This window comes from Thalassophryne amazonica, unplaced genomic scaffold (genome assembly GCF_902500255.1).
Source record: "Thalassophryne amazonica unplaced genomic scaffold, fThaAma1.1, whole genome shotgun sequence".
In the NCBI taxonomy this organism is placed as follows: domain Eukaryota; kingdom Metazoa; phylum Chordata; class Actinopteri; order Batrachoidiformes; family Batrachoididae; genus Thalassophryne; species Thalassophryne amazonica.
Window position 1 is genome coordinate 2,501 of NW_022986283.1, and position 14,096 is coordinate 16,596.

A 14,096-nucleotide genomic window follows, 5' to 3' on the forward strand; every position below is an offset into this window, starting at 1 on the left:
CACTGGGGTCTTTCATGAATGTTTTTGCCTCAGGATTATTTGGTAAGTAATTTTATCAATTAACTAGCCAGAAAATAATTGTTTCTCTTTTATGTTAGAGTGAACCCTGATATACGTGGGCTGTCAATAAAGTAACGGTCCTTTTTATTTTTTTCAAAAACTATATGGATTTCATTCATATGTTTTTACGTCAGACATGCTTGAACCCTCGTGCGCATGCGTGAGTTTTTCCACGCCTGTCGGTGACGTCATTCGCCTGTGAGCACTCCTTGTGGGAGGAGTCGTCCAGCCCCTCGTCGGAATTCCTTTGTCTGAGAAGTTGCTGAGAGACTGGCGCGTTGTTTGATCAAACTTTTTTCTAAACCTGTGAGACACATCGAAGTGGACACGGTTCGAAAAATTAAGCTGGTTTTCAGTGAAAATTTTAACGGTTGATGAGAGATTTTGAGGTGATTCTGTCGCTTTAAGGACTTCCCACGGTGCGAGACGTCGCTCAGCGCTCTCAGCCGCCGTCGTCAGCCTGTTTCAAGCTGAAAACCTCCACATTTCAGGCTCTATTGATCCAGGACGTCGTGAGAGAACAGAGAAGTTTCAGAAGAAGTCGGTTTCAGCATTTTATCCAGATATTCCACTGTTAAAGGACGCAGCCGCCGCTACGCTCCGCCACAGGAAAAACACCTCTGTTGAAAGCCTTAAGGACAAGTTGGAACATGTCCTGCCTGTTAAACAATTTCTCATATACTCACTCCACTGAAAGCCATCAAAAGCCGCCTGGATTTTACAAATGGTTATCAACACGGAGGTGTTTTTCCTGTGCCGCCGCACCGCGTCGGCTGCGTCCCGACAGAATCACCTCAAAATCTCTCATCAGCCGTTAAAATTTTCACTGAAAACCAGCTTAATTTTTCGAACCGTGTCCACTTCGATGTGTCTCACAGGTTTAGAAAAAATTTTGATCAAACAAAGCGCCAGTCTCTCAGCAACTTCTCAGACAAAGGAATTCTGACGAGGGGCTGGACGACTCCTCCCACAAGGAGTGTTCACAGGCGAATGACGTCACCGACAGGCGTGGAAAAACTCACGCATGCGCACGAGGGTTCAAGCATGTCTGACGTAAAAACATATGAATGAAATCCATATAGTTTTTGAAAAAAATAAAAAGGACCGTTACTTTAGTGACAGCCCACGTATTTTAGTGTTCCCTAATGTGATAAGCATAAGAAAATTTAATCACCGGGTTCCAATAACAAAAAAACATTTTGGAACTTTGGAAGAAAAAAATAAAGATGAAGTAAGTAGATTTTTCACTCTTAATATCTTTCTATATACTTGTCTCTCTCAAAAGGTTTGGATTTTTTAAGAAACTATGACAGATTTCTGGAAAATGACTACTATTCTGACAGTGATGATTATTTTTCTGATCATCATGATCATCATCTTTGGAGGAATTTCGAGCCACATCCACGGATAAGACAGCTCACTGAAGAGGTATCACTTACCTGTGTTTGCATTCTGGGTAAACTCTGGTTGTGTAGGAGGCTAAAAGTTGTGAATTTCCTGTGGCTTAATTGATATATATTTTAAAGGAGGCTGAAAAAAATGCAAAAGAATTGATAGAAGAAGAAGAACGAAGTAAGGAGAAAAGTGACAGGAACCGGCGTAAAAAAATGGTAAATGCTACAGCTACTGTTATGATTTTGATGGTCCTGTATCATTTTCAGGCATGCACATGCAGTGCATCTGGAAAGTATTCACAGTGCTTCATTTTTTTCTGACAGACTGACCATCAGGTTCTTGGTTACCTCCCTGACTAAGATGGAGTAAATTCAGTTTTTCCTCAAAATTCGACTGACAAGTCCATAATGACAACATGGAAAAAACATTTTTTATTGAAATTTTTGCAAATATATTAACAGTAACACGTGTACATAAGTATTCACATCCTTTGCTCAATACTTTGTTGATGCACCTTTGGCAGCAATTACAGTTTCAAGTCTTCTTGAATATGATGCCATAAGCTTGGCTCGCCCATCTTTGGGCAGTTTTGCCCATTTGTCTTTGTAGTACCTCTCAAGCTCCATCAGGTTGGATGGGGAGCGTCTGTTAGGGATGCACCGAGCCACAATTTTTCACTTCCGATCCCGATACCTGAATTTACATATCTGCCAATATTGATACTATTCTGATACCAGACCTCTGTGTGCTTTAACATTATTATTATTATTATTATTATTATTATTATTATTATTGTTGTTGTTGTTGTTGTTTTGTATATGAGGATTTTCTTAAAAAGAAGACCTGAAAGTTCAGCTACAATTTGCCAGCAAGCCTAGATTTGATGTTTCGGTGAAGATTTGATGTTTCCGTGAAAGAATTAAATACTAATTGCTAAATGTATCAAAGGCAACACTGATGCAACAAACTCTGAATTAATACTGAGGGACTTAAATGGAGATTTTTTTTTTTTCTTTTCTTTTTCAGCGAGCAGAATCTCTGTTCGACTGTCCTCTTCAGCTGCGCTCTGAGCTGGCTTTTCACAGCGTTTCTCAGCTTCGGTATGCTGAAGATTTTCAGCAACAATTCAGTTCATTTTTCGGAAAGTCTGTGCTCGGCGAACAGTCAATTTGAACCAGAGTGCCAGGTGGAAATTTGCTGCTACCCTCAGCTTTGAACACTGCGGAAGAGAGCTCTCTCAAACAGCTCGGCTTCAGAAGGACATTCACAGAGTTGTCCTGAAGTCACTCATTTGATATCTTGGCTGTGTGCTTAGGGTCATTGTCTTGCTGAAAGATGAACCGTTGCCGCAGTCTGTGGTCAAGAGTGCTCAAGAGCAGGTTTTCATCTAGGATGTCTCTGTATATTACTGCATTCATCTTTCCCCCAATCCTGACCCAATCCTCTCCCACTTCCTGCCACTGAAAAACATCCCCACAGCATGATGCTGCCACCACCATGCTTCACTGTAGGGATGGTGCTTGGTTTCCTCTTAACATGACGCCTGGCATTCACACCATAGAGTTCAATCTTTGTCTCATCAGACCAGAGAGTTTTGTTGTTTCTTATGGTCTGAGAGTCCTTCAGGTGCCTTTTGGCAAACTCCATATGGGCTGCCATTAGAGCCCGACTGATATGGATTTTTTTATGCTGATAATCGATAAATCGGCTCATTTGTCGATAGCTGATAAATCAGCCGATATTGTTTTTTTATTAATGAAATGTTCTTTTTTTGGACCCTTAACAAAAAAAGCTAAAAGCTAAAGCTTTGTCCTCATATTGATTAACTTTATAACAGAGAAGAATTTTCAAGTTCAAAAATGCAATCAAGAATTAAACCTTTGTGAAATTAGCAAATACATATCCTTAAAAAGAGTTGTGAAATACATCTGATCTTGTACCTCTTGTTGCAGCAACTTAGATATAGGTTCAGGATAAGGATATAGATCCTTATAAACTTGTATGCTTTTGTCAGCCGATCAGTGCAGTGTGACGGCGAACTATGGGTGCCGGTGATGAACACATTTAAGCGGGGGTGTAAGCAGCTCAGTTGAATGGACTCAGAGCTCCATTTACTGGACAAACGGTGCAAGGACATTTTACATTGCCAACAAAAACATTTCAGTAACTGTTCTGTTTATGAGAAATTATCGGCGTTCTATCTGCAAAATTTCAGCTGATAGTGAGTAAAAAGGGGTTATATCAGCCGATAATATCAGCCGGCTCTAGCTGCCATGTGCCTTTTACTAAGGAGTAACTTAGGACTGAACACTCTAAGACACAGGCCTGATTGGTGGATCTTTTGTTCTGGAGGAGGAACCAGAGCAGGTGGTCCATGGACATGTGTACAGATCTCCATGGCTTCTGTTTGCAGTTTGTCCAGGACTCAGGCACTGTGAGCTCCATCCCAGTGCCGAGTCCTGGAACTCAGAGATGCAGACACACACTGTGGCTCCAGGCACGTTTCGTTAAAGCGTCAAGATCGTGAGCTTCGGTTTTGTTAAGTTCCTCTTTCGTCCCTTTTGCGCTCTTGCCTCGCACACTGTTCGGTAATAAAGCTCTTTTGTCCATCTTTTCTCAACGAATTGTGACTTTTTTTTTACTTTTTCCCTTCGTTCAGGAATCGTCGTGTGCCGTGTGACTGGGCCATTAGCTCATGTTTGATGGCAAAGGTTGTGAATACTTATGTACATGTAATTTCGTATTATTTTTTAATAAATTTGGGAGAAAAAAGTTTTTTTCACGTCATTGTGTAGAAAGTAAAAATAAAAGTATTTCATTTATCGTGGAATAATCAATCAATCAATTTTTTTTTTTTTTATATAGCGCCAAATCACAACAAACAGTTGCCCCAAGGCGCTTTATATTGTAAGGCAAGGCCATACAATAATTATGTAAAACCCCAACGGTCAAAACGACCCCCTGTGAGCAAGCACTTGGCTACAGTGGGAAGGAAAAACTCCCTTTTAACAGGAAGAAACCTCCAGCAGAACCAGGCTCAGGGAGGGGCAGTCTTCTGCTGGGACTGGTTGGGGCTGAGGGAGAGAACCAGGAAAAAGACATGCTGTGGAGGGGAGCAGAGATCGATCACTAATGATTAAATGCAGAGTGGTGCATACAGAGCAAAAAGAGAAAGAAACAGTGCATCATGGGAACCCCCCAGCAGTCTACGTCTATAGCAGCATAACTAAGGGATGGTTCAGGGTCACCTGATCCAGCCCTAACTATAAGCTTTAGCAAAAAGGAAAGTTTTAAGCCTAATCTTAAAAGTAGAGAGGGTGTCTGTCTCCCTGATCTGAATTGGGAGCTGGTTCCACAGGAGAGGAGCCTGAAAGCTGAAGGCTCTGCCTCCCATTCTACTCTTACAAACCCTAGGAACTACAAGTAAGCCTGCAGTCTGAGAGCGAAGCGCTCTATTGGGGTGATATGGTACTATGAGGTCCCTAAGATAAGATGGGACCTGATTATTCAAAACCTTATAAGTAAGAAGAAGAATTTTAAATTCTATTCTAGAATTAACAGGAAGCCAATGAAGAGAGGCCAATATGGGTGAGATATGCTCTCTCCTTCTAGTCCCGTCAGTACTCTAGCTGCAGCATTTTGAATTAACTGAAGGCTTTTTAGGGAACTTTTAGGACAACCTGATAATAATGAATTACAATAGTCCAGCCTAGAGGAAATAAATGCATGAATTAGTTTTTCAGCATCACTCTGAGACAAGACCTTTCTGATTTTAGAGATATTGCGTAAATGCAAAAAAGCAGTCCTACATATTTGTTTAATATGCGCTTTGAATGACATATCCTGATCAAAAATGACTCCAAGATTTCTCACAGTATTACTAGAGGTCAGGGTAATGCCATCCAGAGTAAGGATCTGGTTAGACACCATGTTTCTAAGATTTGTGGGGCCAAGTACAATAACTTCAGTTTTATCTGAGTTTAAAAGCAGGAAATTAGAGGTCATCCATGTCTTTATGTCTGTAAGACAATCCTGCAGTTTAGCTAATTGGTGTGTGTCCTCTGGCTTCATGGATAGATAAAGCTGGGTATCATCTGCGTAACAATGAAAATTTAAGCAATACCGTCTAATAATACTGCCTAAGGGAAGCATGTATAAAGTGAATAAAATTGGTCCTAGCACAGAACCTTGAGGAACTCCATAATTAACTTTAGTCTGTGAAGAAGATTCCCCATTTACATGAACAAGAAACATGAATAAGGCTGTAACATAACAAAATGTGGAAAAAATGAAGCACTGTGAGTACTTTCTGGATGCACTGTAACTGGTGCTTGTACATGCAAGAAGGAAAGCAATTTGATACAGCAAGAAAAGTACTTGCCTCAGTGTTTTCTGCAGTGCGTTAAACCCTGGTCAGACCAAATAAGGAGGAAATGAAGGATGAATAATGAACCACGTACCATGAATTTTTTTTTCTGTGCAGGTGGAGTTATTTGAGAAGCGTGGGAGAACAGTGGCTCTTAGAGGCAGATTATTTGGCTTAACGAGGCTCATCTCTGAGCACGGCACTAATTTCATAAAGTTCAAACTTTAGCAAAAATAATGTGGAGCGATTTGTGTACAAGGTACTATGAGGACAAATGAGGATGTTAGAGGCATGTTAGTGGTGAGTACGAGGCTGTTAGATGTCCATTATCCGAGTACCTGGCGGCTACAAGGACAGGACAGGCTACTTGCAACAGAGCAGGTTCCACCCTGAGAAAGCCTTTGTAGCCTTTTTTAACATCTATATTCCTGCAATTCCTTCAGAAGAACATCATGTATGTAGCTCATTATTTGAATAATGACTGATAAATCCATTATTCATGGGGTCAGTCCATCTCAAATCACCCAAAAAATGGCATTTTTAAACCTCACCCCCTCCAATTTTTATGAAATTTCGTATGTAGGTAACTCATAGCCAGAAAAGCCAGAATTTCAAATTTTAACTTGATTGGACCAGTAGTTTTCGAGATATCGCAATTTCATTTTTCACCTTTTTTGCAAAAAGGGTGTGGCTGCCAAATTTTAAATTACTGTAACTCTCAACCACTGGTCCAATTTAAAAAAAACAAAAACAAGACATTTCTGTAATGGGGAGAATGTAAGGAATCTAAACGTGGCATTGTTTTGTGCATTTGGGTTCTTTTTAGTTGGATGACCTTTTGACCTATATTTTGACACTGAGGGACACGCCCGACCACTTTGGCCTCAGTATGAAAAATGTAGCCCTATATGTCAACTATAACATATAAAAAAATTGGAGGGGTTTTCTTTTTCATACTTGAGCAAACTGTGATAAAATATAGGGATACCTCAAGATATCTGGTAAATTCTGTGTATACAGAGTGCAGAAGATATGCATACAGAGCCAATGTGTATGTCATTCAGCTGTGGTAACACCTTGCAGTTTTAACAGTTCTAAACAAGCCCATATTCTAATCAATGTTTACACTACAGTTTAGTTTTCTGATTACTTTTTGCCATTTGGCTGCTAACTAATTTTTTTGGGGTTGGGGGAATGGGGAGTCTATGTTGTGATAGCAATTTCCAGGAAGAGGTCAGTGTTTCTAATCTGAAGCATAAAATATACTCAAGGCTCTGGTCCCATGCTGTGAGCAGCTTGCACAAAGAAACTGGAGCCCTCAACAACCATTTCAAGTTTTTAGTTTCCTTAAAACAAGGGAAGAACAGAGTCCGAATTCCAATTTCCTTAATGATTTATACATGTGAGAAATGTAAGCACTCCAGAGTTTCATAAACTTATTTACCATTTCAAGTTTTTAATTTCTTCATGGAATTAATATTACTTCATATTACTTCCATGGCTTCTTTAACCCTTAAATGGTCAATGACATATACATTTTTTTTTTTAAATTGCTATTTTCTAATGTATCAAGGCTATAATAACACACCCATGATTTTTTATCAAGATATGATCTTTATTTTCAATTTTACACTCTGTATCCCCAGAGATACATTGTCCATTTAGGGTATGAATTTTAAATTTTCCAACTTTTGAAATATTTCATTTTTAACTTTGAAAACATATTACAGACAATTAATTAGGTAAAATCTTGCACACAATTTTTTTTAAAAAGTTGGAAAATCTTGAACAATTGATGATGATTTACATTCACATGTATTGAGCACCAGAAACAAGTCTATAAACAACAAGCTAAAGAACTCCTGTTGAACTGTAACATCTTCCTTGTGGAGCTTTTACACTAACAACATCCTATTGGCAGTGAATATAGGATGTGGTTATTGGTGTTAGTTTTATTTAATTATTTATATTATTATATTATACTTGTATTTATTTATACTAAATACAATTTATTATTTTATTTATTTATTGGTATTAGTTATAATTATTACTGACTATAGGATTAAGTTTATGCAGCCTCATGGACCAGCTAAAACCTTCTACAGGCCATCCAGAGATGATTGTTGTTGCATTCCTGAATCTGATGTATATTGTGTGATAAGCGCTCCATTCTTGAAATCATCTTCAACCAGAAACTACAGTATTTTTCATAATGACCTAGCCAGAATTTCTGAACACTGTTTGAATTGGCCTGTTGACAAGGAGTAAAAATCATACACCTAGTGTTCATAAGACTGAGACATTTGTGAAATTTTCATTTACTTTTGGTTTGTGATTGACAATATTTTGTGGAATACATCAACGAGACACTATGTATATATGTACTGAAGTATACTGAATGGATCTCTGAAGGAATGGGTATGTAAACTTCCACAAGGTATTGCATGAAAATAAAAAAGAAAACCCCTCCAATTTTTTTTATATGTTGTAGTTGACATATAGGGCTACATTTTGTGTAATGGGGCTGAAGAGGTCGGGCGTGTCCCTCTGTCAATTTCAGAGTCAAAATACAGGTCAAAAGGTCATCCAACTCAAAAGTACCCAAATGCACAAAACAATGCCAGTTTTAGATTCCTTGTGTTCTCCCCATTACAGAAATGTCTTGTTTTTTAAATCGGACCAGTGGTTGCTGAGTTACAGTAATTTGAAATTTGGCGGCCGCACCCTTTTTCGCGGAAAAAGTGAAAAAAATGAAATTGCGATATCTCAAACTACTGGTCTGATCAAGTTCAAATTTGAAATTCTGGCTTTTCTGCCTGAGTTACCTATATGCCAAATTTCATAAAAATCGTAGAAGGTGGGGTTTAACTCATTGGTTGATCTGAGATGGACAGACCCCCATGGATTTATTATTCGGTCTGACCAGGGATTTACTTTTTAGAATGCACAAGTACCTGAGCACCAGTTACGGTATGTGCATGCCTAATCATTTGACAGAAGGTGACAGTGCTTTTCCCCCATACTTTCTTTTGTAGCGTCAAAAGGAAAGAAAACGGTTGGAAAAGGAGAATGCGGCTAAAAGCGTTTTACCTGTAAGTCTTGTTGTGCTAGTGTATATTACATGTGTTCCACTGAGCTGTAGCCTGTATATTTGTAAAACAGTGAACTACTGTAGTCCCAAGATAATAAATATAAGTATTTTAGTTTTCAACATTTTAATTTAAGAATTGTGGAGTTTCGTAAAGAAATTACATCAAAACATCTAGAATTTTAATGTGCTTAATTGTAATGCATTTATTTATATCTAATCTTTATCAGGAAAAACACGGTAAATCTGACTCTTTGGAAAATGAAGAAGATAATATTCTTATAAATACTACCTCAAAAGCAAATGAGTGTGCTCTTCGTCAGTTTGGAAAAACAGAAAATGTGGTTCCTGGAGGTGACATCAGAAGTGGCACTTCTAAAAACGGTACTCTGGTGTGTAACAAAGAAGAGAAGCAAAAGGTTAGTATTGATTTTTAAAAAAAAATTCTTTTTGCTACATTATAGAACTACATTCTTGTTTGTTACCTGTGAGCTTGAAAGACACTCTGCTTGCCAGGATAACAATTGCTAGCCATTATCACCTATGGTAGCCATTAAAGGAATGCAGTCAGAATTCTGATTTTCTTTTAGTCCCCATCAGATGGTTGTTGTCATAAGACAAGAAAAGATTAATTTTTTCTGGGGAGCTAAATCACCACCAAAATTCTGTCAGCTGTTCATTGGGCCATTGACTGTCTACCCAAGATGTCACCAGCACTGCTCCAGGAGATCACTTGCACTGTATGGTTTCCACATTTACCTGCTGCAACCACAGCAGATTAGTCAAGTCCCATATATCCAAGCTTTGATTGGCTGAGCAAATCTGACTTACAACCCCAATTCCAAAGAAGTTGGGACGTTGTATAAACGTAAAAATACAATGATTTGCAAATCCTCTTCAACCTATATTCAATTGAATACACCACAAAGACAAGATATTTAATGTTGAAACTGATAGACTATTGCTTTTGTGCAAATATTTGCTCATTTTGAAATGTGTTACATCACCTTTCCTTCTAACAACACTCAAGTGTTTGGGAACTGAGGACACTAATTGTGAGTGTCATGATTGGGTATGAAAGGAGCATCCACAAAAGGCTCAGCCATTCACAAGCAAAGATGGGGCGAAGATCACCACTTTGTGAACAACTGCTTGAAAAAAATAGTCCACCAGTTTAAGAACAATGTTTCTCAACGTTCAGTTGCAAGGAATTTAGGTATTCCATCATCTACAATCTATAATATAATCAGAAGATTCAGAGAATCTGGAGAACTTTCTACACGTAAACAGCAAGGCCAAAAACCAACATTGAATGCCCGCAACCTTTGATCCCTCATGTGGCATTGCACTAAAAACTGACAACATTGTGTAAAGGATCTTACCACGTGGGCTCAGGAACACTTCAGAAAACCATTGTCAGTTAACACAGTTTGGCGTTACATCTACAAGTGCAAGTTAAAACTTTATTATGCAAAGCGAAAGTCATACGAGGTCTGTGATAAAACTAACGTACCTTTTTATTTTTTTCAAAAACTATATGGATTTGAATCACATGCGATTACATCAGACAACCTTGAACCCTCGTGCGAATGTGTGAGTTTTTTCACGCCTGTCGGTTATGTCATTCGCCTGTGGGCTGGCTTTGAGTGAGGAGTGGTCCACCCCTCCCGTCAGAATCTCTTTGTCTGAGAACTTCCTGAGAGACTGGCGCTTTGCTTGATCAAAATCTTTTCAAAAACTGAGGCACATCGAAGTGGACACCATTCGAGAAATTCACCTGGTTTTCTGTGAAAATTTTAACGGCTGATGAGAGATTATGGACTGTTGCTGTCGCTTTAAGGACTGCCCACAGAGCGGGACATCGCAACGCGCCCTGAGCTGCCGCTGTCTGCCTGTTTCGAGCTGAAAACTTCCAAATTTAAGCCTCTGTTGACCCAGGACGTCGTGAGAGAATAGAACTTTCAGAAGAGGTCGGGATCAGCAGTTTATCCGGACATTCCACTGTTAAAGGAGATTTTATTAATGAAAGACGTGCGGACGGGTGATAACCATTTGTAAAAACCAGGCGGCTTTTGATGGCTTTCAGTTGAGTGAGTATCTGAGAAATTATTTAACAGCTGGACATGTTCCAACTTGTCCTTAAGGCTTCCAACGGAGGTGTTTTTCCTGTGGAGGCGCGCGGCACCAGCTGCGTCCTGACGCGCGGTCCCGTCCGCACTTTCTTTCATTACAAAATCTCCTTTAACAGTGGAATGTCCGGATAAACTGCTGATCCCGACCTCTTCTGAAAGTTCTCTGTTCTGTCACGACGTCCGGGGTCAACAGAGGCTTAAATTTGGGAACTTTCAGCTCAAAACAGGCAGACAGCGGCGGCTCAGGGCGCGTCGCGACGTCCCGCTCCGTGGGAAGTCCTTAAAGCAACAGCAACAGTCCACAATCTGTCATCAGCCGTTAAAATTTTCATAGAAAACCAGCTGAATTTCTTGAATGGTGTCCACTTCGATGTGCCTCACAGTTTTTGAAAAAAATTTTGATCAAGCAAAGCGTCAGTCTCTCAGGAAGTTCTCAGACAAAGAGAATCCGATGGGAGGGGTGGACCACTCCTCACTCAAAGCCAGCCCACAGGCGAATGACGTAACCGACAGGCGTGAAAAAACTCTTGCATGCCCACGAGGGTTCAAGCTTGTCTGATGTAATTGCACGTGATTCAAATCCATATAGTTTTTGAAAAAAAATAAAAAGGTCTGTTACTTTTCTCACAGACCTCGTACATCAACAACATCCAGAAATGCAGCTGTCTTCTTTGGGCCCGAGCTCATTTGAAATGGACAGAGGCAAAGTGGAAAAGTGTGCTGTGGTCTGATGAGTCTGCATTTCAAATTGTTTTTGGAAATCATGGACATCGTGTCCTCCGGACAAAAGAGGAAAAAGACCATCCAGATTGTTACCAGTGCAAAGTTCAAAAGCCAGCATCTGTGATGGTATTGGGGTGTGTTAGTGCCCATGCCATGGGAAACTTACCCATCTGTGATGGCACCATTGATGCTGAAAGGTACATCCAGGTTTTGGGGCAACACATGCTGCCATCTAAGCAACGTCTTTTTTAGGGACATCCCTGCTTATTTCAACAAGACAATGCCAAGCCACATTCTGCACAACGGCATGGTTTCGTAGTACAAGTAAAAGAGTGCGGGTACTAGACTGGCCTGCCTGCAGTCCAGTCCATTTTCAATGCGCCCATTGAAAATGTGTGGCATTATGAAGCGGAAAATACGACCATGGAGACCCCGAACCGTTGAACGACTGAAGTCATACATCAAGCAAGAATGAGAAAGAATTTGACCTACAAAGCTTCAACAATTAGTGTCCTCAGTTCCCAAATGCTTATTGAGTGTTGTTAGAAGGAAAGGTGATGTAACATAGTGGTAAACATACCACTGTCCCAGCTTTTTTGAAACATGTTGCAGGCATCCATTTCAAAATCAGCAAATATTTTCACAAAAACCAAGTTTGTCCGTTTGAACATTATTTTGTCTTTGTGGTGTGTTCAATTGAATATATATTTGCAAATCATTGTATTCTGTTTTTATTTACATTTTACACAACGTCCCAGCTTCATTGGATTTGGGGCTGTAGTTAATTAGCAGTGGGTCAGCAGGGACAGTTGGAAAAAATTGCAGGGCAGCTGATATCCAGGAGAAAGGTTGGTGACCTCTGGTTTTTAACATGTGTCAACCACATTTTAAGTTTGGTTGCATTCAGAGAGACAAATGGGCCCATCACTCTGCCCCTCCTGACATTTTATGGTGCTCACTGCAGCAGATCATGTCTCAATCATTTTCAATGGTGAAGGTGTACATTAGGGATGCAACTTTTATTGCAACCCAATAGTCCTGTATCATATTCTGATGAGCTGTTGCTAGAAAACAATGAAAAGCAATGTTTTTTGATTTGATCAAAAACATTCACCCATGACTAACTGAATTTTTTTATGCTCTGTTGCATTTGGGTGGATTTCCAAAAACTACAACCCTGGCTGACTAATGAACAAAAAAGGAAATAAATGTGGTGACTCAGCAATACAATCAAATCACCGCTGAAGTCTTACAAATACTACAAATTCATTAAAAGCCAAGAGTGCTATGCAGCCTTCCCTATATTCAAACAGGTTTTGCATAAGGCTGCAAACGTGGTATCATGGGTGAACTTTTTAGATGGCTCAAATGTGAGTTTACTTTAGTTACTTATGTATAAACGCTCTTTCAAAAATGATACAGCAAATTGTTTTAGAGGAAGAAAATTTAAAAAGTTGTATCCTTGGTGCACATTCATATAAAAAACATTTTTAAGTGACATGGCAAAAGTAAAAACTTTGAACAGATTTGGAAACACTGCTGTACTCTTTGGAGATTCAACTGCAAAGAGCTGTTAAATCTCCAATAAGACATCACAGTTTGATTAGGTATATGTCTACAGTGCACTTTAGTATTCAGACTAAGATCAAAATAAGCTGTATTGGATTATTGCTTACTCTGGTTGAGGTTAATATAGTGATCAGAAAATGCTGCCACACCTAGACCTGCTGCCACTGTTTAAATTGTGGAAAAGACATTTATGAACAGAGAAATAATTTTTCTTTTCTTTTTTTTTTTTTTTTTTTACAGGATTTAAATTTAGAGAAATTATATGCTTCTACTACATCAGTGGGGGCGGAGACGCTCATTCATACACCGGCAACAGAGAGAAAACAGAAGAAAAATAAATCTCTGAATGTTCAGCAGCCCAGAAGTGAAAATCCTAAAGTTCTGCAGAAACCTGAATTACAAAAGAAGGAAGAGAAATGCAGTCCAATTATGGAGGTGCTCAGGAAATATGTGTTTAGTCAGCACAGTTTGTTAAACAGAAGACTGACACCCTGTTTTTATTTGAATGTATCGAGTATCCTGTCTAGGCTTGGGTATCGAGAACCGGTTCTTTTCTGGTATCGTTAAGAAATGATTCGATCCACTGACATCAATAGCCTTTTTGCTTAACGATTCCCTTATCGGTCCTTCAGAGTGGCCGTTGTTTATGAGGGTGTTTGTCGGGAAACTGATTATTTCTCTACGTTGATTACAGGCCCTGCAGTGGGTCTGTAATTAGCCATTTCAGCAGCGCCACTCTGCTTTGAACCTTGAACCAATGAAG

General features: G+C 39.4%; 1 protein-coding gene across 1 annotated transcript in view; it reads left to right on the forward strand.

Moving 5' to 3' along the window:
* LOC117505974 (hsp70-Hsp90 organizing protein-like) overlaps positions 1-14,096 on the forward strand; it is a 42,130-nt gene that overhangs the window by 31 nt on the left and 28,003 nt on the right. Inside the window, exons 1-6 of the mRNA XM_034165519.1 lie at positions 1-42; positions 1,346-1,488; positions 1,587-1,670; positions 8,857-8,913; positions 9,140-9,328; positions 13,574-13,768. The exon at positions 1-42 is cut by the window's left edge and continues 31 nt beyond it. Of these exons, the coding sequence (XP_034021410.1) occupies positions 15-42; positions 1,346-1,488; positions 1,587-1,670; positions 8,857-8,913; positions 9,140-9,328; positions 13,574-13,768 (696 nt within the window). The 5' untranslated portion in view covers positions 1-14. The remainder of the gene's footprint in view (positions 43-1,345; positions 1,489-1,586; positions 1,671-8,856; positions 8,914-9,139; positions 9,329-13,573; positions 13,769-14,096) is intronic.